Below are 27,262 nucleotides of genomic sequence, written 5' to 3'. Positions count from 1 at the left end.
TCACTGCATACATGACAGCGCCCTTCCAGTCTGCACCCCATTGCCCCTCGCATTAGGATGCTGAAACCAGCCAAATGCCACGAGGTAAGGCCTGGAAAAGGGGTGGAGCGCAAGGGTGGGGGTGTGGCCACGTCAAGCAGACATCAAGGGCGGAGCCGGTAAGACCCCAACAACCAACCAGGGCTCGAGTGGGCATGGCTAAGGGGCGTGGTGAGTGCGCGTCTACCAGATTTGAGAGGGTTCGCTGGGCAGCGCTATATAATCGTGCACGCAAAGCCCTTCCAGTTCCAGAGGACTCGTGTGATAAGGACTGGGAAGGACTGTTGGAAGAGGCGCTTTTGCTGTAAAGGACTGGCTGGCGTTACGAATTGTGCAAGGACTTGTTGGGAGTGCATTGTGCATACTCTTCTCCCCTCCCACTCTTCTCCCCCTCCCCCTCCCACTCTTCTCCCCCCCCCTCTTCTCCCCCTCCCCCTCCCCCTCCCACTCTTCTCCCCCTCCCCCTCCCCCTCATCTCCCCCACCCCCTCCCACTCTTCTCCCCCTCCCCCTCCCACTCTCTCCCCCTCCCCACTCCCACTCTTCTCCCCCCTCCCCCTCCCACTCTTCTCCCCCTCCCCCTCCCCCTCCCACTCTTCTCCCCCTCCCACTCTTCTCCCCCTCCCCCTCCCACCTCTCCCCCCTCCCCTCCCCCTCCCACTCTTCTCCCCCTCCCACACTCTCTCCCCCTCCCCCTCCCACTCTTCTCCCCCTCCCCCTCCACTTCTCCCCCTCCCCCTCCCCTCCCACTCTTCTCCCCCCCCTCTTCTCCCCCTGTTCTCCCCCTCCCCCTCCCACTCTTCTCCCCCCCCCCCCTCCCACTCTTCTCCCCCCCTCCCACTCTTCTCCCCCTCCCACTCTTCTCCCCCTCCCACCTTCTCCCCCTCCCACTCTTCTCCCCCTCCCACTCCCACTCTTCTCCCCCTCCCCCCTCCCACTCTTCTCCCCCTCCCCATCCCACTCTTCTCCCCCTCCCCCTCCCACTGTTCTCCCCCCTCCCCCTCCCCCTCCCACTGTTCTCCCCCTCCCCCTCCCACTGTTCTCCCCCTCCCCCTCCCACTGTTCTCCCCCTCCCCCTCCCACTCTTCTCCCCCTCCCCCCCCACTCTTCTCCCCCTCCCACTCTTCTCCCCCTCCCCCTCCCACCTCCCCTCCCACCCCCTCACCCCCTCCCCTCCCAACTCCCCCTCCCCCACCTCCCCCCTCCCCACTCTTCTCCCCCTCCCCCAACTCCCCACCCACTCCCCCTCCCCAACTCCCACCCCCCTTCTCCCCCTCCCCCTCCCCACTTCTCCCCCCTCCCCCACTCTCCCCTCCCCCTCCCACTCTCACCCCCCACCCCCTCCCACTTCACCCCCTCCCCCCCACTCTCCCCTCCCCCTCCCCCACTCACCCTCCCCCCTCCCCCCTCCCCCCACTCTTCTCCCCCCCCCCCCCCACTCCCCCCTCCCCCTCCCACTCTTCACCCCCTCCCCTCCCACTCTCCCCCTCCCCCTCTCCCCCTCCCCACTCTCCCCCTCCCCCTCCCACCAACTCCCCCTCCCCCTCCCACCTCACCCCCTCCCCTCCCACCTCCCCCCTCCCCCTCCCACTCCCCACCCCCCCACCCCCACTCCCCCCACCCCCCTCCCCCCACTCCCCTCCCCCCCCCCCCCACTCTCCCCCTCCCCCTCCCCCTCCCCCCTCCCCCTCCCACCCCTCCCCCTCCCCCTCCCCCTCCCCCTCCCCCACTCCCCCCTCCCCCCCCTCCTCCACCCCCTCCCCCTCCCCCCTCCCCCCTCCCCCTCCCCCTCTCCCCCCCCTCCCCCTCCCCTCCCCCTCCCCCACCCCCTCCCCCCACCCCCCCACCCCCCTCCCCCTCCCCCCCTCCCCCTCCCCCTCCCCCACTCCCCCTCCCCCTCCCCCTCCCCACCCTCTCCCCCTCCCCCTCCCCCTCCCCCTCCCCCCCCTCCCCCTCCCCCCTCCCCCCTCCCCCCCCTCCCCCCCCCCTCCCCCCTCCCCCTCCCCCTCCCCCCCTCCCCCTCCCCTCCCCCCTCCCCCTCCCCCTCCCCCTCCCCCTCCCCCTCCCTCTCCCCCACCCTCCCCCCCTCCCCCCTCCCCCCTCCCCTCCCCCCTCCCCCTCCCCCCTCCCCCTCCCTCTCCCCCCACCCCCTCCCCCCTCCCCCCCTCCCCCTCCCCTCCCACTCCCCCCTCCCCCCTCCCCCTCCCTCACCCCCCTCCCCACCCTCCCCCCTCCCCCTCCCCCCCTCCCCCTCCCTCTCCCCCCTCCCCCTCCCTCTCCCTCCACCCCCCTCCCCCTCCCTCTCCCCCCTCCCCCTCCCCCTCCCTCTCCCCCCACCACCCCTCCCCTCCCCTCCCCCCTCCCCCCCCTCCCCCCCTCCCCCTCCCCCCCTCCCCTCTCCCCCTCCCCTCCCCCCCTCCCCCCCCTCCCCCCTCCCCCTCCCCCTCCCCCCTCCCCCTCCCCTCCCACCCACCCCTCCCCCCTCCCCCTCCCCTCCCCTCCCCCCTCCCCCTCCCCCTCCCCCTCCCTCTCCCCCCCCCTCCCCCCCTCTCCCCCCCCTCCCCCCCTCCCCCTCCCCCTCCCCCCCCACTCCCCCCCCCTCCCCCCCTCCCCCTCCCCCTCCCCCTCCCCCTCCCCCTCCCCCTCCCCCTCCCCCTCCCTCTCCCCCCCCTCCCCCCTCCCCCTCCCCCTCCCCCTCTCCCCCCCCTCCCCCTCCCCCTCCCCTCCCCTCCCTCTCCCCCCCTCCCCCTCCCCCCTCCCCCTCCCCCTCCCTCTCCCCCCTCCCCCTCCCTCTCCCCCCCCTCCCCCTCCCCCTCCCCCTCCCCCTCCCCCTCCCCCTCCCCCTCCCTCTCCCCCCTCCCCCTCCCCTTCCCCTCCCCCCCTCCCCTCCCCCCTCCCCCTCCCCTCCCCCTCCCCCTTCCCCTCCTCTCCCCCCTCCCCCTCCCCCCTCCCCCTCCCCCTCCCTCTCCCCCTCCCCCTCCCTCTCCCTCTCCCCCCTCCCCCTCCCCCTCCCTCTCCCCCCCCCCTCCCCCTCCCTCTCCCCCCCCCCTCCCCCTCCCTCTCCCTCTCCCCCCTCCCCCTCCCCTCCTCCCCCCCCCCCTCCCCCTCCCCCTCCCTCTCCCCCTCCCCCTCCCTCTCCCTCTCCCCCCCCTCCCCCTCCCCCCCCCCTCCCCCTCCCCCTCCCCCTCCCCCCCCCTCCCCCTCCCCCTCCCCCTCCCCCCTCCCCCCCCCCCTCCCCCTCCCCCCCTCCCCCTCCCCCCTCCCCCCCCTCCCCCTCCCCCTCCCCCCCCTCCCCCTCCCCCTCCCCCTCCCCCTCCCCCCCCCCTCCCCCTCCCCCCCTCCCCCTCCCCCTCCCCCTCCCCCCCTCCCCCTCCCCCTCCCCCTCCCCCCCTCCCCCTCCCCCTCCCTCTCCCCCCTTCCCCCCCTCCCCCCCTCCCTCTCCCCCCTTCCCCCCTCCCCCCCCTCCCTCTCCCCCCCTCCCCCCCCCCTCCCCTCCCCCCCCTCCCTCTCCCCCCCTCCCCCCCCCTCCCTCTCCCCCCTTCCCCCCTCCCCCCCTCCCTCTCCCCCCCTTCCCCCCCTCCCCTCCCTCTCCCCCCTTCCCCCCCCCCTCCCCTCCCCCCCCTCCCCTCCCTCTTCACCTCCCCTCCCCTCCCTCTTCACCTCCCCTCCCCCTCCCTCTTCACCTCCCCTCCCCTCCCTCTTCACCTCCCCTCCCCTCCCTCTTCACCTCCCCTCCCCTCCCCTCCCTCTTCACCTCCCCTCCCCTCCCCTCCCTCTTCACCTCCCCTCCCCTCCCTCTTCACCTCCCCTCGCCTCCCCTCCCCTCCCCTCCCTCCTCACCTCCCCTCGCCTCCCCTCCCCTCCCCCGCCCGGCAATGCCGTGTACTTCTGCTAGTATATACTGTATATATAAACGACATGACTGTGTTAGGTGAATGAGGATGGCATTCATCATCTGGAGCGAATGCTCAAAACAACGTCACGATGACGTCAAACGACCAGACCCCGCCCACAACGTGAAGGCGTCGCGCGACGCACATGTTTCGCGCCGCTAAGAGCGAATCGAGCAGCTGCGCGCCGGTTCCGCCGTCCGTTGCCGCGTAACCTTATTCCGAGTCCTAACGCTTTACGTATTAGTGTGACGTGTTATATGTGACCCCACATATCCGATTTGTGTGTCTCCTTGTGAGCATGCTCAGCACCGTGTTTAACAGCGTAACGCCAACGGGGTCGTGATCGTCACCTGGCTGTGCCGAGTCCCGGGTTCCGAGCACTGTGCCCGACGGTGTTACTGTTACCGTGAGCTGTTGCTGAAACACCAAGCGGCGAATATCGTGGCGGACATTTTTACATTTTCTTTTTTATCCGTAGTCAGAGGTGAGTCAGTGTGCTGGGAACCGACGGGTGAGGTGTTTGTTCGTGAGTCGTTTTGGCGGTTAAATCTTGCTGAGAGCTTCCCCTCGCCACCTCACGAATTCCCTTCATGAACCGAACATATTTTATTGATCAAAATGCCTCAAAATTGTATCACAAATTGCACGTCGCTTGATAATGAAATGAGAGCTAAATATTGGAGATTATTTTGAGAGGAGGATGTGGTTATCGGACTATGAGGGTAGAGCAAACACACATCGATCGTTTGCTTCAAAGGGTACACGACACCGGAATGTCGGGCCTGTGCTGTGTCGAGATGTAAGGAGGAAGAGTGGGGTTGAGGGGATGGAAGAGTTGGTGGAAACGTTTGATGTTAAACGAGGGGGTTGATGGGAAATCTGGCGATTGTGAAATGTAGTGTGAAATCGTTTGACATTCGAAATGAATTGTTGCCAAAGACCTGCAGCTGTTACATCAGCCAAAGATAAGTGGGTTTGGCAGCTGTACAGGTAATGCAGGAGCATGTGGTGGGTAGCTGTATGGGTAAATGCAGGAGCATGTGGTGGGTAGCTGTATGGGTAATGCAGGAGAATGTGAAGGGTAGCTGTACGGGTAATGCAGGAGAATGTGTGGGGTAGCTGTACGGGTAATGCAGGAGCATGTGGTGGGTAGCTGTACGGGTAATGCAGGAGAATGTGAAGGGTAGCTGTACGGGTAATGCAGGAGAATGTGGTGGGTAGCTGTACGGGTAATGCAGGAGAATGTGGTGGGTAGCTGTACGGGTAATGCAGGAGAATGTGTGGGGTAGCTGTACGGGTAATGCAGGAGCATGTGGTGGGTAGCTGTATGGGTAATGCAGGAGAATGTGAAGGGTAGCTGTACGGGTAATGCAGGAGAATGTGGTGGGTAGCTGTATGGGTAATGCAGGAGAATGTGAGGGTAGCTGTACGGGTAATGCAGGAGAATGTGGTGGGTAGCTGTACGGGTAATGCAGGAGAATGTGTGGGGTAGCTGTACGGGTAATGCAGGAGCATGTGGTGGGTAGCTGTACGGGTAATGCAGGAGAATGTGTGGGGTAGCTGTACGGGTAATGCAGGAGCATGTGGTGGGTAGCTGTATGGGTAATGCAGGAGAATGTGAAGGGTAGCTGTACGGGTAATGCAGGAGAATGTGGTGGGTAGCTGTACGGGTAATGCAGGAGAATGTGAAGGGTAGCTGTACGGGTAATGCAGGAGAATGTGGTGGGTAGCTGTACGGGTAATGCAGGAGCATGTGGTGGGTAGCTGTACGGGTAATGCAGGAGAATGTGGTGGGTAGCTGTACGGGTAATGCAGGAGCATGTGGTGGGTAGCTGTACGGGTAATGCAGGAGAATGTGGTGGGTAGCTGTACGGGTAATGCAGGAGAATGTGGTGGGTAGCTGTACGGGTAATGCAGGAGCATGTGGTGGGTAGCTGTACGGGTAATGCAGGAGAATGTGGTGGGTAGCTGTACGGGTAATGCAGGAGAATGTGAAGGGTAGCTGTACGGGTAATGCAGGAGAATGTGGTGGGTAGCTGTACGGGTAATGCAGGAGCATGTGGTGGGTAGCTGTATGGGTAATGCAGGAGAATGTGAAGGGTAGCTGTACGGGTAATGCAGGAGAATGTGGTGGGTAGCTGTACGGGTAATGCAGGAGAATGTGTGGGGTAGCTGTACGGGTAATGCAGGAGCATGTGGTGGGTAGCTGTATGGGTAATGCAGGAGAATGTGAAGGGTAGCTGTACGGGTAATGCAGGAGAATGTGTGGGGTAGCTGTACGGGTAATGCAGGAGAATGTGAAGGGTAGCTGTACGGGTAATGCAGGAGAATGTGGTGGGTAGCTGTACGGGTAATGCAGGAGAATGTGGTGGGTAGCTGTACGGGTAATGCAGGAGAATGTGTGGGTAGCTGTACGGGTAATGCAGGAGAATGTGTGGGGTAGCTGTACGGGTAATGCAGGAGAATGTGTGGGGTGGCTGTACAGGTAATGCAGCAGAATGTGTGGGGTGGCTGTACAGGTCAGGCAGGAGAATGTGTGGGTGGCTGTACAGGTAATGCAGGAGAATGTGTGGGGTGGCTGTACAGGTCAGGCAGAAGAATGTGTGGGGTGGCTGTACAGGTAATGCAGGAGAATGTGTGGGGTGGCTGTACAGGTAATGCAGGAGAATGTGTGGGGTGGCTGTACAGGTCAGGCAGGAGAATGTGTGGGGTAGCTGTACAGGTAATGCAGGTTTGCAGGTGTTTATCATGTTAATTTGTTGAGCACAGTGAGTGGTTATGTAATGATGTTTTTTTATGCTTCAGTTCCTTTTTCTCATCAATGGAAAAGAAAGGCAAGAGTACATTGACCCTTCACCCCATCATTGGGGTCCTCGGTAGCGGTTGCACGTGGGACGTACAAACGAACACGAAATGGTGTTATATTTGGCAAGGTCGATGCATCTTAAGGACAAATACTTGAAAAAAAACGAGTCCGACAAAGGTGTGTCAGATAATGATGCTTATTATTTAATTTGCAGCTTGCGGCTGTCGATTGAATCATTTCTGGAAACACAGGTGTGCCGCTGATGCAGTGCTGCCGGCTTCCAGTGAGCTGGTACTCATTTTTGCCGACCTCGGAAGGATGACAGGCTGAGTCAAACACCTGGTGTTTTTTAACTGCACGACGGGGGCTCAAACCCAAGACCCGAAATTCTTAAGGCCAGCCACCTTAACCTTTAAACCAACACCAGGCTTGATAATGAGGGTGTAAAAGACCTTCATTGTCCCCCGTCGCACGGCGGAGCGAAAGGGGGACGATGGTTTTCCCCTCCGTCCGTGCGTGCGTGCGTGCGTGCGTGTGGGCGTGCATGCGGGCGTGCATAAGCGAAGGACCGCATTCGAATTTGGTGTGTGGGTGCAACCCACGTCAAAATCCAAGATGGCCGCCACCATGTATGTCTGATGCCATGTATGTCTGAACCTTGTGAGCTGAATATCTTGAAAAATAAGCGAAGTACCAACTTCTAATCTGGTGTGTGGGTGTATCTAGGCATACGGAAGAACGCTACAGAAAATTGGGTCGCCACGTCAAAATCCAAGATGGCCGTCACCATATATATGTCTGAACCTTGTGAGCGGCATATCTTGAAAAATAAGCGAAGTACCAACTTCTAATCTGGTGTGTGGGTGTATCTAGGCACAAGGAAGAATGCTACAGAAAATTGGGTCGCCACGTCAAAATCCAAGATGGCCGCCTCCATGTATGTCTGAACCTTGTGAGCGAAATATCATATCATAGCATGTTTTCTGCGTCTTCCACTTTGTCAACTCACATCACTTCCCCGACGGGGGACCGAGGCGTAACGCTTGTTTCACATCGTCTTCTCCTTGTTTTCCTACAATCTGAGAAGAATTGTGGTCCCATATCAATAACCTATTTTTAGCTCACCTGGAACGAAGTTCAGAGAAGCTTATGCGATGGCGCTTCGTCCGTCTGTCCGTAAACACTTGAAACTTCTCCGAAACCGCTGATGGGATTGCGACCAAATTTGGCACAAATTATATTTGTTGTGACTAAAGTTTGTTACAGCATTAAAAAAAAAATCAAGGTCTAAGGGGGTTTACCGGGGGTCAAAGTGGGTCCAGGTTTGACCCCCCAAAATAGATATTTGCTTTTTTCTCTGAAACGACACAAACTGTTTCAATTAAACTCGACCACAACCTTAATCCCCCATGTTTTACCAAAGTTTGTTCACAGCATTAAAAATAAATCGGCCCATGAGGGGTCTACTGGGGGGGTTGCCCCCCAAAATAGGTATTTGCTCTTTTCACTGAAACTACACACACAATTTCAATGAAACTTCACCACAACCTTCATCACACGTGATGTGCCAAAGTTTGTTCACAGCATTAAAAATAAATCGGCCCATGAGGAGTCTACTGGGGGGGGGGTTGCCCCCCAAAATAGGTATTTGCTCTTTTCACTGAAACTACACACACAATTTCAATGAAACTTCACCACAACCTTCATCACACGTGATGTGCCAATGTTTGTTCAAGGCATTAGAAAAATTGGGGTCTGAGGAGGTATACAGGATGGGAGGGAGAGGGGTGTCCCCCCAAAATAAGTCTTTTTTTTGTTTGTTTGTTTGTTTAAAATCTTAAAATCGTTGGTCGATGTTAAAGATCCCATGGTGTCCTTCGCGAAGAGTAGGTGAGCTATCGCCAGCACCATGGCCAAATTCCTGCCCTAACTAGTCAAACGTCAGACCTGGACAAGCGGTTCATGAAGACTCGGGCCAATGTTCCCCCGATCGACCCCACAAGAAAAGGTGGGTTAATAATGGCTGTTAAAAGAAGAAGAAGATTGGTCGCGATGGATTGGTAGAAGCTGGTTCAGTTGATTACACCTTTTTGTTATTCCTTCTATATGAACAGTATAAACACCATAACTGTATAAATAGTTATTTACTTAGATCCCATTGCCAAGTTATTCCATAATTTCTGTGCACGCTGGGGGTGCAAGCAATCGAGCTTCTTTATTGGGACTACAGTGCAGTAATTGGTCTTTATTTTGATTGAATGAATGAATGAATGATCGTTTTAAGGCCATTTTCCCCGCTAGAGCAGGGGTTAGCCTTGCGGGCCCCATGACAATCATGGTTCTCTGTTTGAGGCAATGTTTTTATGGCCGGATGCCCTTCCTGACGCCAACCCTTAGTCGCCTCTTACGATGCGCAGGGCTACGGTGTACCTATTCTAAACCGGGGTACACACCGTGATCATTCATCCCAGCAAGCTGGTACTCAATTTGCCGACCTCGGAAGGATGACAGCCTGAGTCAACCCCCCTGGCGTTAATTCAGCGATCGACCGGGATTCTAACCCAGGATCCTAGGATCCCAAGCCGGCACCCTAACCGCTAAGCCAACACCAATTTTGATTATAGCTTGCATTTGTGAAGGGGGTGAAACTTCTTTCAAGGTTGTATTTTTTTCCCCCCAAACAAGTTTTTGCTTTCCATTTCCAGATTGACATGGCCATCTTTTCCACTCTACGTCTCGTGAGTCGCTCTCGGACAAATGCACCGTTTCGGTCGTACTCCTCAAGCGGACAAGCCGCTGCTCAGACGCAGGAGGCGATGCACATGGTGGACAGTCGGTCGTCGGCAGGACAAACCTTGTCTGAGACCGAGCAGGTGCCGACTGTAGACTTTGCCGATACAAGGGAGGCATACAAGAGCAAAATGACGTGGGAGCTGGTTCGAGGCCTCTTTGTTTACAAATTGTGCTCCATCGACTTGTTTGTGGACCATCATAAAAAGGTGAGGCCCACTCCAGAATCCAGCGACATCACATCTGAATTGATGTTTTGAATATATTGGTTTTTCATTTGTGTTGAGCTAATCCATCTCTTTTCAAGCAGAGGCATTTTGATGTGGCAATTAATTCTACCAATGAGGCAATTTGTATGAACAGTTACGTACGCAAGTGGAGGAAATTTGAGAAAATGGAATGATAGGAGTGCGAGTTTGTGAGAAGAGAGGAGGGAAAGAATAACGATGGTGGTTGAAAGATGGGAGGGGAATTTATTGTGATGGGTAAGGTTAAATACCATATCTGCGTACATAATATGTATATGGACCCTTTGGAATTGTTGTGCTTGTTCTGTTCATCACATTAATGGTGGAAGGAACAAGACCTGTCAGTAGAGGGTTAACCCGTTTATTGGGGTCTGACATTTACTTGTAACTGTCATGAATCACAGCGGTCACACGAAACCGGAAGTTCGGCTGTCCTCGGCTGTTGCGTATTATTGACCCTTGATCTTGAGGAGGTTTTGCTGAATTGTACCTCGAGGAATGAGCAGAGTGGTTTCACCGTCCGCCACAGTTTGATCACCAATTTTATTTTATGCCATTTATGTCCTTCAAATGAGGGGTTTCTGCAGTTCACAAATCAAAGGAGATTCCAGGTTTACAGAATAAGTCCATTTATTACTAGTAATAGGCATCCACGACCATACTTGAACATCGGCCGAGGTCCTTATTGTCCCCCGTCGCTCAGCGGAGCGAAAGGGGGACTATGGCTTTCCCCTCCGTCCGTCCGTCCGTGCGTGCGGCGTGTGTGCATGCGGGCGTGCCTGTGTGCGTGCGTAAGGGAAGGACCGCATTCGAATTTGGTGTGTGGGTGCAACCCACGTCAAAATCCAAGATGGCCGCCGCCATGTATCTCTGATGCCATGTATGTCTGAACCTTGTAACCTGCATATCTTGAAAAATAAGCGAAGTACCAACTTCTAATTTGGTGTGTGGGTGTATCTCGCCATAGGGAAGAACGCTATTGAAAATTGGGTCACCACGTCAAAATCCAAGATGGCCGCCACCATATATATGTCTGAAACTTGTGAGCGAAATATCTCGAACAACTAGAACGGGCACTCGGTAGAGCGCATACCTTCGCCGCAGCTACTGTTCTGTACTTGGCATGGGAGTGTAGGGAACAGAACAACAAAAATACGATTTTGACCTTTTCGTGACCTTGACCTTGACCTTTGACCCGATTGCTCCCAAAATCTAATCAAATGTGTCCCGTATAATAACCAATCATCCCACCAAATTTCATGCAATTCGGTTGAATACTTTTTGAGTTATGCGAATAACATACACACACACACACAGACATACAAATAAATACACAGCGATCAAAACATAACCTTCCGCTTTTGCGAAGGTAATAAGCGAAGTACCAACGTCTAATCTGGTGTGTGGGTGTATCTATTAGGTCGCCACGTCAAAATCCAAGATGGCCACCGCGATGTATGTCCGAACCTTGTGAGATGAATATCTTGAAAAATAAGCGAAGTACCAACTTCTAATTTGGTGTGTGGGTGTATCTCGCCATAAGGAAGAACGCTATTGAAAATTGGGTCGCCACGTCAAAATCCAAGATGGCCGCCACCATATATATGTCTGAACGGAGAGATCGGAGAGATCTCGCGGAGAGATCTCGCGAGATCTTGGAGACGGCGGCAGGGATTTTCGAAGCTCCACACGGTCTCCACGTTTTTCGAAGTTAAGTCTGTTCACAATTGTATTTTGTCGAAACTGTATTTATCTTTCGGTGTGTGAAGTTATTGTGTGCAACTTTGGTTGTTTCTCGGTGTTTATCTTTCATAAATTGATCGTCTGTTTGCCGTGTCGCGAGCAAGGCCTTGTACAGTGTGCACTGTACAACCTTGAGGCTTTGTTTTTCTCTCAGTGGTCCGTCGTTTGTGATCCAATAACTTTCGTTCTCTGTATTCCCAGTCTTTTCACCCATAGCCTACTTCCTTGTGTAAATCTCAACTCAAAAAAAAAAACAAAAAAAAAAAACATTTCCTTCTCTGTTCTCATTCGTTTATTCATTCTTATTCGTTCGTTCGTTCTTTGACCACGTGTTTCTCCCCCATTTCCCCAGATAGTTTTCACTCATTAACCTTCAATGTTTACACTTTCCCCTCAAGTTATGTATTCCGTCATATTTTATAACACCTTTTTCTTCTTCTTCTTTAAAAGGCTGCTTTCGACTTGCTCACCAAATCAATTCATCCCAAAAAAAATATCCATCTCCTATAGTGCCTTTTTTCTACATTCCCTAAACTCTCCTGCACTCCATCCTCCATCCAGCGTCCTTAAACGTATTCTTAACTCGAAGGTCACAAGAAACTCATTTTGCAATAAATGTTCGTTTCCCATAAATCGTACACTTTCAAAAATCCAATCTCACCCCTCCCCTCCAAATCTTCCCCATAACTCCTCCCCTCCAAATCTTCCCCATCACCCCTCCCCTCCAAATCTTCCCCATCACCCATCCCTTTCAAATCTCCCCCCTTGCCCCCTCCCTCCTAAACTACCCCCTCACCCCTCCCCGCCAAGACGCCCCCTCGCCCCTCCCCTCCTAGACTCCTGCCTCACCCCTCCCCTCCAAATCTCCCCCATATCCCATCCCTTTCAAATCCCTCCCCTTGTCCCTTCCCTCCCAAACTCCCCCCTCACCCCTCCCCTTCAAATCTCCCCACCCTCATTGCTTCTCAATTTCCCCCCTCTCACTCCCCCTCCTCAAAGCGTCCTCCCCGCTTCTTCCCCCTTCAAACTCTCACCTCCATCTCCCCCAACCTTCTGCCTCGCTCTTCCCCCTCCTCAAATAACACCTCATTGTGGCTCACCCAATCACCATCAAACCTTTTGTCCGCCCCATCCTTCCCTTTCTCCGAGCTATTCTGAAATCTCTGACACACCTTCAACAGCTCTCCCTACGTCTTCCACCTCTTCCACATCTTACCCTACCCCTCCTCCCCCCTGTTCTGTATCTGATGCTCCCCCTTCCTCTTCATTAACGGTATGGACCTCAAACATCCGGGGCCTTCGTTCAAACTTAACTGATCTCTCCATACAGGTTGCTTCTGTCAAACCAGACGTGATCTGCTTAACAGAAACTTTCCTCCTTTATGATGTCTCTGATTCCATAGTATCTCTCCCGGGCTACTCCCTCCTCCGGTATGATAGACCTGAGCCTCGTCCTGGAGGCGGGGTTGCTATCTTTATCAAAAACTCTCTTCCTCACTCGCCCTGCACTGCACTCTCTCCACCTCACCCCCAGGAATACCTCTGGCTACGGCTTCCCCTTCGCTCCCACCTCTTGTTCATATGTGTGTTGTACCGTCCACCAAACAGTGATGACTCCATCTACATCTCGCTGTCTGATGATATGGACCAACTTCTAACTACTCATCCCAACTCTCTCTTCCTCATATGTGGTGATTTCAACTGTCATCATGCCAGTTGGCTGGGTGTGGGTACCTCTCTCACCAGCCATGGCTCCTCAGCAAAGGACTTCTGCGACTCACTGGGACTGACACAATCTGTCAATTTCCCGACCCGGATCTCAGTCAACGGAACATCTTCTCTTCTGGACTTGGTTATGACTAACTTCCCTGAAAATGTCTGCTGCTCTTCTTCTGCTCCGATCGGATCATCTGATCATGTCCTTGTTAAAGTGGACATCTCTCTGACCATCCTCAGGGAGCCTGCTCAGCGTCGGCGAGTCTGCCATTTCACTCAGGCCAACTGGCACGGTCTTCAAGCAGCCATCAATCATCTGGACTGGTCTCCCATCTCTACCACCTCTGACATCAACTCATCCTGGGAATTCTTCCAAAGTAAATTGCTCTCTCTCATGCACAGATTTATCCCATCTCGTCTTCAGTTGTCATACCCTTCCTCCCGTCCATGGTACACGGAATCTTGTGGTGAGGCTGTTGCCCAGAAACAACTTGCCTTCATCTCCTGGAAAGCAAATCCAACGGAAGGAAATCTCATTTCCTTTCACAAAGCCCGAAACAAGTGTGTGTCCACCCTCAGGAGAGCCAGGAAACAATATCTCTCCGTTCTCAAGACCGAACTCTCTTATCTGTCTCCCTCTTCCAAATCCTGGTGGCGTCTGGTCAAATCCGTTTCTGGTGTTTGTTCCCCCTCCATCCCCTCCCTTACCTCAAACGGCTACACAGCTGACTCCGCACGTGAAAAAGCTGAATGCCTCAACTCTGTGTTTGCCTCTAAATCTTGTGTCCCAAACCCATCCCTCTCTGTACCCACCATACCCAGTCGTACCCTGCTGCTCCTGGACTCCGTGTCCTTTCCTCCTGACAAGGTGGAAAAGTTTCTGTCAACCCTCGACTCTGATTCTGCAACTGGACCCGACGGCATCAGCCCACGGGTCCTAAAATCCTGCTCTGCTGCTCTATCTCACCCTCTCTCTGTTCTCTTCACCCTCTCTTTTGCTCAAGGTCAACTGCCATCTGCTTGGAAATCAGCCAACATCACCGCTTTGCACAAAAAAGGTGCAAAAACAGATCCTAGCAACTACAGACCAATCAGCCTTCTCCCAATTATCAGCAAAGTCATGGAATCCATCATTGCTTCTGATATGAAATCTTTCCTCTTCTCCAATGGCTTGATCTCTGATCATCAATTTGGTTTCAGACCAGGTCACTCTACTCTGGACATGCTGCTTCTGCTGTCTCAACAATGGATGGAGGTCCTCAATGCCAAACAGGAAATTAGAGCTGTCTCCCTCGACATATCACGTGCCTTCGACACGGTCTGGCACCCCGCTCTGCTCACCAAACTCTCCTCCTTTGGTATCCATGGAAATCTCCACGCATGGCTGGCGGACTTCCTCTCTAGTCGTCGTCAACGTGTGGCCCTGAATGGGTTTCTCTCATCTCCTCTTCCTGTTCAGGCTGGAGTTCCCCAAGGCAGTGTTCTGGGCCCCGTGCTTTTTCTGGTCTTCATCAATGATCTCTCTGACTCTCTCGAAAATCCTCTCTATCTCTTTGCTGATGACTCCACTCTCTGCCGCTCCATTCCTCTTCCCTCAGATCGGCAGTCTGCTGCCTCCTCACTCTCTGAAGACCTGGACAAAATCACAGACTGGTCAAACAAGTGGAACATGTCTTTCAATCCTGACAAATCTCACACTCTTACTATGTCTCTCCGAAAAGATCGACTGGACAACCCTCCCATCTACTTTCTCAACAATCCTCTCCAAGAAGTTCTGTCGCTCAAGATTTTGGGTCTCACTATCTGCCATGATCTTTCTTGGGAAAACCACATTTCCAAGCTGGCCTCCAAAGCCAGTCGCCGACTGGGCATCCTCCGTCGTGCGAAGTCCTTCCTCGGCACACCTGAGCTCCTCACCACATACAAGGCTTTCATCCGCAGCTCAATGGAATACTGTTCTCCCCTATGGGCCGGTGCTCCTGCCTCACACCTAGCTCGGCTTCACGCTGTTGAAACCAAAGCTTTCAGAATTATTGGAATCTCCCGCGATGAAGCTATCTCTGAGGGCCTTTCACTCACTAACCGCAGGCAGGTAGGTGGTCTTTCTGTCTTCTACCGACTCCTCTCCGGCCTTGCACCCCCAGCTCTCTCTGTGCTCTGTCCCCCAAATATTCCTACAGGTCGCACAAGATCTGCCAGCAACCCTCTGATGGTTAAACTGCCGAAATCTCGGCTCTCCGCTCACCTTCACTCTTTCATTCCTCTTTTCTCCCGCCTCTGGAACAAACTCCCTCACTCCCTTCAATCCCACTCCTCCCTCCAGGTCTTTAAAACAGCTGTTCACCACCATCTCTTATCTTCCCCCATCCAAAACCTTGATCTTTTCTACCCCCGCTAATTCACCCCAGATCCACCTTGTTTGAAATTCCCACTTCTTTCCTGGAAGTCCTGGCAGTGTCCATATGTTTTATACCTCTCCCACTGCCCCCTTCCCCCCCCCCCCCCCAAAGCCCTCGCCCTCTCTCAGATCTCTCAGATCTCTCGATGTCTCCATGTCTCTCGGTCCCTGCTCTCAAATGTTGTGTTTGTGTCCTTCCCCCTCTCTCCCCATCTTGTCTACCGCTCCCTATGTTATATGTTTTATGTGTCGGTTTGTCTTTCTGTGTAATTAATGTTCGCTCTTTCACGAGCCTCGATCTTGTATTAAAAAAAAAAAAAAAAAAAAAAAAAAAAACAACCTTGTGAGCGAAATATCTCGAAAAATAAGCGAAGTACCAACTTCTAATCGGTATGCACACGGAAGAACGCTGTTTAAAATTGGGTCGCCACGTCAAAATCCAAGATGGCCACCGCCATGTATGTCTGAATCTTGAGAAGAATATCTTGAAAGATAAGCGAAGTACCAACTTCTAATTTGGTGTGTGGGTGTATCTCGGCATAAGGAAGACCGCTATTGAAAATTGGATCACCACGTCAAAATCCAAGATGGCCGCCTCCATGTATGTCTGACCCTTGTGAGCGAAATATCATATCATAGCATGTTTTCTGCGTGTTCCACTTTGTCAACTCACATCACTTCCCCGACGGGGGACCTAGGCGTAACGGTTGTTTTCATTAAATTCATATTTGTTGAATTTACTGTCGTGTTTGTGTGTTTTGTGGTTTCGGAATAAACCCGTGTGTTCCGTTCAGGCGCCTTGTATGACAAGCTGAAGGCTGAAGGTGAATCCCCAAGACAGCTGTTCACTGCACGTTCTAGTCACGGAGGAGAGCGCCTTGTATGACATTTGCTATTGTTTTTTTTAGATATTTTCACAATCCCCTGCACATGCTCACCTTAGTCAATGTGCAGCATCATTATTTTCATCTTGCTGTGGGACAGTAAAGGGCAGGGGTAGGTTGTCAAGGGAGTGTGTTGTCAGGGACCCGTTTTTTCCACTTTGAGCTTCTCTCACTCAGTACCTTCCTTTGCAGTTGGGCAAACAATAAGCCTTTCCTGTCCAGTGGAAGGCCAAGCTCGAGGAAAAAACCTTACTTGAGGTCTGTAGCATTCCATTATAGCTCGCACGAAAGACATGGACCGGGTGCTTGTACACGTGTACTCGTAAAGTCAAGCAATCACATCCCGATGCTTGCAATACAGCATTTGTGTCCCACTGGTGTTGGCTTTAAAAATACGGTATGGCTAGTGATTTGATATGATGATAATACATTCGCGTATCCTTGGCTTGATTCCAGGAGGGAAACTTTTAGTGAGTCGGCTTTAGGCAGCACGGCCTGAGTGGGGTAGACACCAAGTAAGATAGATATGGCGGTTGACGAAAACGCATAATGAGTGTACTTGTATTGCTAAGCAGAAGCAAAGTCTGTTGCAAGGTTGAAGGCCTAATGTATCCCCTGATAAAGTTTTCTGTTTGTGGTATGAATGGCAGCAGTGTGTGGGAGTACGTCTCTTGCAGGGCCTTCAGGCCAATGAAGTTTTTCTAGTTTTTTAAATTTGGGCACGAAATGTTGCCGCTCATACAGTTCGTGCTTGCATCGATACAGCCACATGAGTCGTGGAAAAGCCTCGTTAAGCGTGTCCAAAGCCGGGTTTCCACTGGCAACTTGGGTCAAATTTCCAATCCCAGCCCGGGTCGGGTTCTGTTGAACATTGAGCCTCGCCAACCAGTTTGTTCAAGATTTTGGCCAAAAAAACCTTTCACCTCGACTAACCCCACAATAAAATAAACCACCTTTAGAGGCCATTTTTCCCCGCAAGCGGGGGTTGGCCTTTTTCGGGGACCGTGGTTGTTGTTGTTTTTTGGTCCCCTTTTTGAAGCAATGTTTTACGGCCGGATGCCCTTCCTGACGCCAACCCTTTTTGTCGCCTTTTTACGACAAACAGGGAATTACCAGTGAACTGGTACTCAATTTGCCAACCTCGGAAGGATGACAGGCTGAGTCAACCCCCTGGCGTTAATTCAGCAATTGACCGGGATTCGAACCCAGGATCCTAGGATCCTAAGCCCTCACCCTAGCCGCTTGCCCAACACCAGGGCTAACTAACCAGGACTAACCCCACAATAAGGTATGATTAATTGGAATCGTTAAAGAGGAAGAAAAAGCAGTAGTATTAGTGTTTTTTGTGATGGGGAGGAAATCAGAAAATTCCCTCATTGGCTTCTCATCAAAAGTCCTTCAACAGTTGTAGTCAAAGTCGTGCGATTGCATTCTCTGAGTACATGTCATGAGTATGAGGTCAAGTGCTGCAGAGGCATGCTGATGCAATTTCGTGTTGCAAAACGACAGCAAAAGTGGCTGTTATAAAGAAAGCAGACATCTGATAGAGAAATAATTAGTTTGTCACAAATTTAACGCTTGTCAAAGCAATTTGAATGGTTTCTTGCTGGCATTAACCGACAGATCACCTTACATTGTGTTGAGATTAAATCGGAGGAATCTGTAGTATGACTCAACATTTCTTGTTGAAGAACTCGATGTGCAGCTTCTTCCTTGTCAAATCCTTGGTGTCGAGGAGTGAGATTCGAGGCCCGAACCAAAAAAAAAAAAAAAAAAACATCTAGGACAAAATTTGGTCAAAATTATAAAGACACCGAAAGACATTATAAATTATATTATAAATTATAAAGACACCGACACCAACACCAAATCCTTCATCCTTGTCAAATCATTCGGACACAGGGATGATATATTGATGAAAGAGAGCCGGTATTGTCCTTTTCAGTAACGGCGACATGCTCCATCCATGAAGATGCTTCTGATAGATGTAGTCCATGCGCCCGACCCCCTAAAATAGGGGATTTAGTACCACCAAGAGGGGCAAATTAATTAGTACATACATTTTTGAAGTTCTGACATCTCTAGTTTATGTTGGTATATGATTGTCTTGGACAAATAGCAGCTTTTGTAGGTTTTTCTCGTGATCAATGTGAGGACCCCAATATCACGTCAAACTGCTTTTTTAGTCATTACTCTGGTGTAGATATATGTGACTTACTTTGAATGATTCGACGCCCATTACATGATGTTATGGCTTTAGAACTTGTCGGTCTGTAAGACTATTGAATTCGTCACCACAATAGCTCACCTTAACAAAAATGACAAATGAAGTGACATTTCTGTTGTCATGGCAAAAAAAAATAAAAACACAATCGTGAACTTTAAATGCTAAATTACTAAATACTCTTTAAACAATATGTACATGGGTGATGATTATGTTCTGATCGACAAAATATTCCACAGAAATTTGAGATGGTGGTGTACAGCTACATGTCGTAAACTGACGGTGCACCCATATAATGTAATTTATACGTAATACTTTTTCAAAACAATGTAGGGATGTTACTCCAAAAAGTATGTAAACAAGGTAGGGGTGGTCACAAGAAGTCACGCACATACACACACCCCGATTATTTGGCCCCGCCTTCTGTCAGGGGGTACAGCTATTACAAAGAGGCATCCTCGATAGTTCATGCATGTGCATTATTAGTACGTAATTTATAGACGGATATACTCTCATTCTTAGCAGTACATGTTTTCATAGTATGTACTTTATAGACACACAACCCTGATAACATTCCATAGTTGTCCACAACCATATAGGTCTGATTGGCCCTCGGGCAAATGTCTAGCGGCCCCGCCCCCATCAGGCTGATTGACAGTTGTAGTCCCGCCCACTCCTCTGTTCTCTTCCTATTCCTTTGCAAAGGAATGCAGTTTTGCATGCTTTTCCTGGAATCCTATCGAGTTATTAAAATTTAGATCAGTTTGCACGTTCCCACTATAAAATGCAGGAGATTCATGTTGAAGCCAAGTTTGTGGCTTAAACCAATTTTGAGTTGGTCTTTCAGAAAAGAAGAAGAAAAATGACAAATGGGGACTTTTGGGTCTCTTGGTTTTCTAGTTAAGCAATGATGTCCCAAAGTTTAATGAGTGTTATCGGATGGGAAGTTCTCCACAGATGACTAGTAGGTAATTTATAGGTTTTTAAGTTTTATCTTGGTACTAGTACAAAAGCTCGTCAAAAATGATGGGTTGGAACAGTTTATTCAATGGTACAGCCTGATGAGCGTGCCAAAGCCTGAAGCCTCAGCCTTGTGTCAGGTGTGCTTATATCTTCTTTATTTATTAGACATACTACGGATGTAAATGAACACTTGTTTTAATCCATGCATTGCACATCACGTGCAGCGAATTTCACCTCCCTGCACTTGCATTTATTGTATAACATGCCTACCAACTAATAATAACATGCCTACCAACTAATAACATGCCGACTAATAACATGCCTACCAACAAACTTTTAACAGGTTTAATCACTGATGCAATTTACAAACACCTCACTCAACAAGGAGCTTTAGAGACAGAACAGAAAGGATGTAAAAGAGGCTGTTTTGGAACGATAGACCATTTGTTATTCAACAAGACCATACTCGAAAATGGCAAGCTTTGACAAACCAACTTATCTACAGCCTGGATAGATTACAGAAAAGCTTTTGATAGTGTCCCACATTCATGGATTATAAAATGCATGCAAATATACAAAGTTAACCCCCAAATAGTCACACTGATAGAGAAAGCAATGGCGCTCTGGAATACAATGCTGTACTACCTCACTTGGAAAGAAAGATTGAAATTCCAGGAGTAAAGATATGACGTGGTATCTTACACAGTGACAGCCTTTCCCCTCCTGTTTACCTGGCTCTGGACCCACTGAGTAACTTCCTCAATGAACAAGGACTGGATACAATCTAATGTGCCACAGAAAAATGACAAAATAACCAAGAAAGGTGACACATCTACTGTACATGGATGATCTAAACCTCTTCACACCGAATGATCAAATTGGCAGATCAACTGAAACTAGTTAAGCGCCACTCAGTGGACATTCAAATGGAATTTGGTCTTGACAAATGCTCCAAATGCACATTTCTATATGGTAAAACAAAAAGAACACACAATGTCTCAATTGATGAAAGTACAACAATACAGGAACTAGAAAACGAAACATCCTACAAATACCTCGGAATAGAAGAAGGTCCCCATGTACAACATAAAAAATGCGTAAAGTAATCAGCAAAGAGTAGCTATGCAGAATAAGACTAATTCTGAATAAGTCATCCCTCTCTCCAATGAATAAAATGAAAGCTATAAACCAACTTTTTGTTTTTGTTTTTGTTTTGCTTTTTGTTTGGTTTTGCGCATGCGCAAGATTGGAGGTCACGTTTTTTCGAAGCTGTCCATGCGCTCACGCTTTCGAAGTTAAGTAATTTTTCATAATTGTGTTTTTGTCGAAACTGTATCTATCTTTCGGTGTGTGTACCTATAGTGTCTTTAGTAAGATTCTTGGTGTTAATTTTTCATACATGTATAAAAAATCGACGGTTCATTCGTGTCGCGTATTCTGAGGTCGAGCAGGCTACCATGTCCAACCGTGAGGCTTTCTTTTTCTCTCAGCGGTTCGTCGATTGCGCTGCAATTACTTTCGTTCTCTGTTTTTGTCCCAGTCTTTCACCCCATACTTCCTTGTTTAAAATCTCAACTAAAAAAAAAACAAACAAAAAAAAAACTTCCTTCTCTGTTCTTATTCGTTTGTTCGTTCGTTCTTCGATCACGTTGTTCGTTAAAAATGTTTAAACTTACACCTGAAGAACTGTATTCTGTCGTATATTATAACACCTTTTTCTTCTTCTTCTATAAAAGGATGCTTTCGACTTGCTCACCAGATCTATTCATTCCAAAAAAAAATTCCATCTCTTACAGTTCCTTTTTTCTACATTCCCGAAACTCTCCTGCACTCCACCCCTCCTTCAGCGTCCTCAAACGTATTTTTGACTTGAAGGTCTCTATGAACTCATTTTGCAATAAATGTTCGTTTCCCATTAATCGTACCCTTTTCAAAATCCAATCTCACCCCTCCCCTCCAAATCTTCCCCATCACCCCTTCCCTCCAAAACTTCCCCATCACCCCTTCCCTCCAAAACTTCCCCATCACCCCTCCCCTCCAAAACTTCCCCATCACCCCTCCCCTCCAAATCTACCCCCTTTCCCCTCCCCTCCAAATCTTCCCCATCACCCATCTCTTTCAAATATTCCCCCTTGCCCCTCCCCTCCAAATCTTCCCCATCACCCCTTCCCTCCAAAACTTCCGCATCACCCCTCCCCTCCAAATCTACCCCCTTTCCCCTCCCCTCCTAATCTTCCCCATCATCCATCTCTTTCAAATCTTCCCCTTGCCCCTCCCCTCCAAATCTTCCCCATCACCCATCCCTTTCAAATCTCCCCCCTTGCCCCTTCCCTCCTAAACTCCCCCCACACCCTTCCCCTCCGAGACTCACCCTCGCTCCTCCCCTCCTGGACTCCTCTCTCACCCCTCCTCAAAGCGTCCTCCCCGCTTCTTCCCCCTTCCAACTTTCACCTTCATCTCCCCCAACCTTCTGCCTCGCTCTTCCCCCTCCTCAAAAAACACCTCACTGTGCCTCACCCAATCACCATCAAACCTTTTGTCCGCCCCATTCTTCCCTTTCTCCAAGCTATTCTGAAATCTCAGAAACACCTTCAACAGCTCTCCCTACCTCTTCCTCCTCTTCCACCTCTTACCCTACCCCTCCCCCCCCCCCCCCCGATCTGTATCCGATGCTCCCCCTTCCTCTTCATTAACGGTATGGACCTCAAACATCCGGGGCCTTCGCTCAAACTTGACTGATCTCTCCATACAGGTTGCTTCTGACAAACCAGACGTGAGCTGCTCAACAGAAACTTTCCTCCTTCATGATGTCTCTGATTCCTTGGTATCTCTTACCTCCTCCGTTACTCCCTCCTCCGGTATGATAGACCTGAGCCTCGTCCTGGAGGTGGGGTGGGGTTGCTATCCAGTTGGCTGGGTGTGGGTACCTCTCTCACCAGCCATGGCTCTTCAGCAAAGGACTTCTGCGACTCACTGGGACTGACACAATCTGTCAATTTCCCGACCCGCATCTCAGTCAACGGAGCATCTTCTCTTCTGGACTTCGTTATGACTAACTTCCCTGAAAATGTCTGCTGCTCTTCTTCTGCTCCAATCGGCTCATCTGATCATGTGCTTGTTAAAGTGGACATCTCTCTGACCATTCTCAGAGAGCCTCCTCAGCGTCGACGAGTCTGGCATTTCACTCAGGCCAACTGGCACGGTCTTCAAGCAGCCATCAACCATCTGGACTGGTCTCCCATCTCTACCGCCTCTGACATCAACTCATCCTGGGAATTCTTCCAAAGTAAATTGCTCTCTCTCATGCACAGATTTATCCCATCTCGTCTTCAGTTGTCATACCCTTCCTCCCGTCCATGGTACACGGAATCTTGTGGTGAGGCTGTTGCCCAGAAACAACTTGCTTTCGTCTCCTGGAAAGCAAATCCAACGGAAGGAAATCTCATTTCCTTTCACAAAGCCCGAAAAAAAAGTGTGTGTCCACCCTCAGGAGAGCCAGGAAACAATATCTCTCCGTTCTCAAGACCAAACTCTCTTATCTGTCTCCCTCTTCCAAATCCTGGTGGCGTCTGGTCAAATCTGTTTCTGGTGTTTGTTCCCCCTCCATCCCCTCCCTCATCTCAAACGGCTACACGGCTGACTCCGCACGTGAAAAAGCTGAATGCCTCAACTCTGTGTTTGCCTTTAAATCTTGTGTCCCAAACCCATCCCTCTCTGTACCCACCGTACCCAGTCATACCCAACTGCTCCTGGACTCTGTGTCCTTTCCTCCTGACAAGGTGGAAAAGTTTCTGTCAACCCTCGACTCTGATTCTGCAACTGGACCTGACGGCATCAGCCCATGGGTCCTAAAATCCTGTTCTTCCGCTCTTTCACTCCCTCTCTCTGTTCTCTTCACCGTCTCTTTTGCTCAAGGTCATCTGCCATCTGCTTGGAAATCAGCCAACATCACCGCTTTGCACAAAAAAGGTGCAAAAACAGATCCTAGCAACTACAGACCAATCAGCCTTCTCCCAATTATCAGCAAAGTCGTGGAATCCATCATTGCTTCAGATATTAAATCTTTCCTCCTCTCCAATGGCTTGATCTCTGATCATCAATTTGGTTTCAGACCTGGTCACTCTACTCCGGACATGCTGCTTCTGCTTTCTCAACAATGGATGGAGGTCCTCAATGCCAAACAGGAAATTAGAACTGTCTCCCTTGACATATCACGTGCCTTCGATACGGTCTGGCACCCCGCTCTGCTCACCAAACTTTCCTCCTTTGGTATCCATGGAAATCTCCACGCATGGCTGGCGGACGTCCTCTCTAGTCATAGTCAACGTGTGGCCCTGAATGGGTTTCTCTCATCTCCTCTTCCTGTTCAGGCTGGAGTTCCCCAAGGCAGTGTTCTGGGCCCTGTGCTTTTTCTGGTCTTCATCAATGATCTCTCTGACTCTCTTGAAAATCCTCTCTATCTCTTTGCTGATGACTCTACTCTCTGTCGCTCCATTCCTCATCCCTCAGATCGGCAGTCTACAGCCTCCTCACTCTCTGCAGACCTGGACAAAATCACAGACTGGGCAAACAAGTGGAACATGTCTTTCAATCCTGACAAATCTCACACTCTTACGATGTCTCTCCGAAAAGACCGACTGGACAACCCTCCCATCCTCTTTCTGAATAATCCTCTCCAAGAAGTTCTGTCACTCAAGCTTTTCGGTCCCACTATCTGCTATGATCTTTCCTGGGAAAACCACATTTCAAATCTGGCCTCCAAAGCCAGTCGCCGACTGGGCATCCTCTGTCATGCGAAGTCCTTCCTTGGCACACCTGAGCTCCTCACCACGTACAAGGCTTTCATCCGCAGCTCAATGGAATACTGCTCTCCCCTCTGGGCTGGTGCTCCTGCCTCACACCTAGCTCGTCTTCACGCTGTTGAAACCAAAGCATTCAGAATCATTGGAATCTCCCGCGATGAAGCTAACTCCAAGGGCCTTTCACTCACTCACCGCAGGCAGGTTGGTGGTCTTTCCGTCTTCTACCGACTCCTCTCTGGCCTTGCCCCCCCAGCTCTCTCTGGGCTGTGTCCCCCCAAATATTCCTGCAGGTCGCACAAGATCTGCCTGCAACCCTCTTATGGTTAAACTGCCAAAATCAAGACTCTCTGTTCACCTTCACTCCTTCATTCCTCTTTTCTCCCGCCTCTGGAACAAACTCCCTCACTCTCTTCAATCCCACTCCACCCTCCAGGTCTTTAAAACAGCTGTTCACCACCATGTCTTATCTTCCCCCATCCAAAACCTTGATATTGTTACAGACACGACTTTGATGTTAGGGTGGGCCGAGCGGAATGGCCACCGTGTCCGCACAAGTTACCCGATTCCACTCGAACGTTGCCGAGTCGCGCTACGCTAAATCAATGAAGGAAAAGGACACAACGGCTGGGATTAAAATCACACGACACCAGGGATACGGTTCTCAAGACCTCCGGAGGAGGTTATATTAGGGCGGAAGGTCAGATTACAACTACAAGAGGGACAGCATAGAAAGACAGGCACTTAGACACACTTATCTTATTCCCTGACAGACGACAGATAAACAGGACAAAAACTGACTCACACGGGGATTGATGGCAAGGAAAGCGGGCAGTCGATGGCTCAAGGTGCACCGTTCTCGGAGGGGGGTGCACCGTTCTCGGAGGTACTGCAATACCGGGTCGATGCGTGGAGCTCGCTCAGCGCTTGGAGGTGGTGACTGGCTCTTCTTCAAGCTGGGGGCGCATCTCACGTCACATCCGGTAAGTCGCTGCGTATATCCGGCGGGGAGTGACACGCCCTCGGCTCGTTAGCTCCGCCCCAGATGGAATCGGTCCGCCCTTCTTATTGGGTGCGGGGGGGTTACCAGGCTCCGCCCTTGACGAGGAGCTGACAGCCAGCCCCTTCGTGGTAACCCCGTGGAGCGCATGGGTAATGGCGGCTAACCGAGCCGGAGTGAGGACGCACACTCCCCGCGCGCCGTTGTTGTAGTTGTTGTAGTTGTTGTTGTAGTTGTTGTAGTTGTTGTTTGGGGAAGAAGATGGGAGGAGGTATGGGAAGGTCCTAAACTCACTACTGGTGCCATATAATCACATTCTGGTGCAACGAAGAGTCAGAATTAATGGAAACGAGTCCTTAACTGACATAGACTAAGAATAACTAGCAAGATGTCCGAAAGTTGTCTACGTGAGATGCGGTGGACCTGGGCACGACATTTAATGGGGGAAAAAGGGGAAGGTCGGTTCTACAGAGTGTTATTTACAGGCAATGGGACTAGGGAATGGGGGATTGGGGATAGTTGGGGAGTATTGGGGAAATAGGGGAATATTTACAAGCGGATATTGAGGCCAAGTCCCATATCCGCAACATTGCACCCTTCTCTACCCTCGGGGCGTCCCGACCCGATAAATTTTTACCTATTTTAGTGTGGCACTCAGATGTAGTTCCCTCTACTATTAACTCTACCCTGAGTGCGACAGTTTTACAGACCTTCACAAATGAGTAAATATGTCCCCCTGCGACGTTGCACCCTTCTCCTCACAGAAACACACCCACAGGATAACCGAATTGCGGAAAGAATTCGCAAACTAAACATACAGCCGGTAGGGAGCATTATTTACAAGACTACGCTGATATTTACACTACGATCCAGGACCTGTTTTTGGAGGAACACATGCAGATGTTATGCATAGAGAGAGCACGCATGCCAGCATCGATACACCAACCCACGAGTGCTCTGTGGCCTTACGGCCTTTAATAATGTGCAGAGCACCCCTTCCCAGCACCAAAAGCACCACCCCATCACACGGTCAGCACCATCCGGTGCAGTCACCATTGTTCAATGAATAAAAATAAATTCAACAACCCCTAACCCTGCAGGTGTCTCTTGCTCTTCGTGTGGTGCACGTGGCCTTCTGGCTTCTTTCAAAAAAATAAAGAAAGGCGCCAACCGCGTCCATTTCCTTATTGTGGCCGTCAGGGGGCCAACTGTTAGTGGTTCACCTTGTATGGCATAGGTGCCACGTTGACCCATAGGTCCATCCATGGGTGGTGCTTGGCCGCAAAAGAACTGCGGTCCATTGTGGGTGGCCACAAACATTGCGGTCCATATGGTGTATCGATCCAAGCAGCAAGCAGCGAAAGTGCAGGCCCACAACTGCGAAGCCAGCACCTCTCTCTCCTCTCTCTCTCTGCCCCAAAGCCAGATCCTCGGAGGTGGGAGACAAAAGAAGCAGACAAGTGAGTAAGGTGGTAAGGGCGCAAAAGTGCACGCAATGCAAGGTAATGCACCCTGGGGGCACATGGGAACCAGGTGAGACAGGTACGTTCCTACCGTACGCCCCCCCCCCCCCCCCCACCAGGTAACCTACATGGCCCCTCCCTTACCCCTTACTGCATCCACAAAACACAACACTACCCATAAACATCTACTTTACAAATCAACAAACGTCCCTACTGTCTTCCCCGTTCCTCCCATAAACCAAATTCGTCTTCTCTCCCTCCTAACCAATCAAATTTGCCATTTCCAACTCTCATCAC

The 27,262-nt window shown here is 51.3% G+C and overlaps 2 protein-coding genes across 5 annotated transcripts in view; one reads left to right on the top strand and one right to left on the bottom strand.

Moving 5' to 3' along the window:
* The window catches only part of LOC137432380 (uncharacterized), a 515,673-nt gene that overhangs the window by 271,027 nt on the left and 217,384 nt on the right, over positions 1 to 27,262 (bottom strand). The window lies entirely within an intron of this gene.
* PRODH (proline dehydrogenase 1) overlaps positions 4,049 to 27,262 on the top strand; it is a 71,283-nt gene continuing 48,069 nt past the window's right edge. The window contains exons 1-3 of one of the 2 annotated variants that reach the window (XM_068124255.2): positions 4,050 to 4,415; positions 6,737 to 6,807; positions 9,443 to 9,736. In XM_068124255.2, coding sequence (XP_067980356.1) covers positions 9,449 to 9,736 — 288 coding nt within the window. In that variant the 5' untranslated portion in view covers positions 4,050 to 4,415; positions 6,737 to 6,807; positions 9,443 to 9,448. Of the gene's footprint in view, positions 4,416 to 6,736; positions 6,808 to 9,442; positions 9,737 to 27,262 lie in introns of both variants that reach the window. The other variant, XM_068124254.2, reaches the window with a different exon arrangement.

The sequence above is a fragment of the Myxine glutinosa genome, chromosome 8 (genome assembly GCF_964187855.1).
Source record: "Myxine glutinosa chromosome 8, kmMyxGlut1.1, whole genome shotgun sequence".
NCBI classification, from domain to species: Eukaryota; Metazoa; Chordata; class Myxini; order Myxiniformes; family Myxinidae; genus Myxine; species Myxine glutinosa.
Note: the sequence above shows the minus strand (reverse complement) of the source record. Positions and strands in the feature narration are given on the sequence as shown.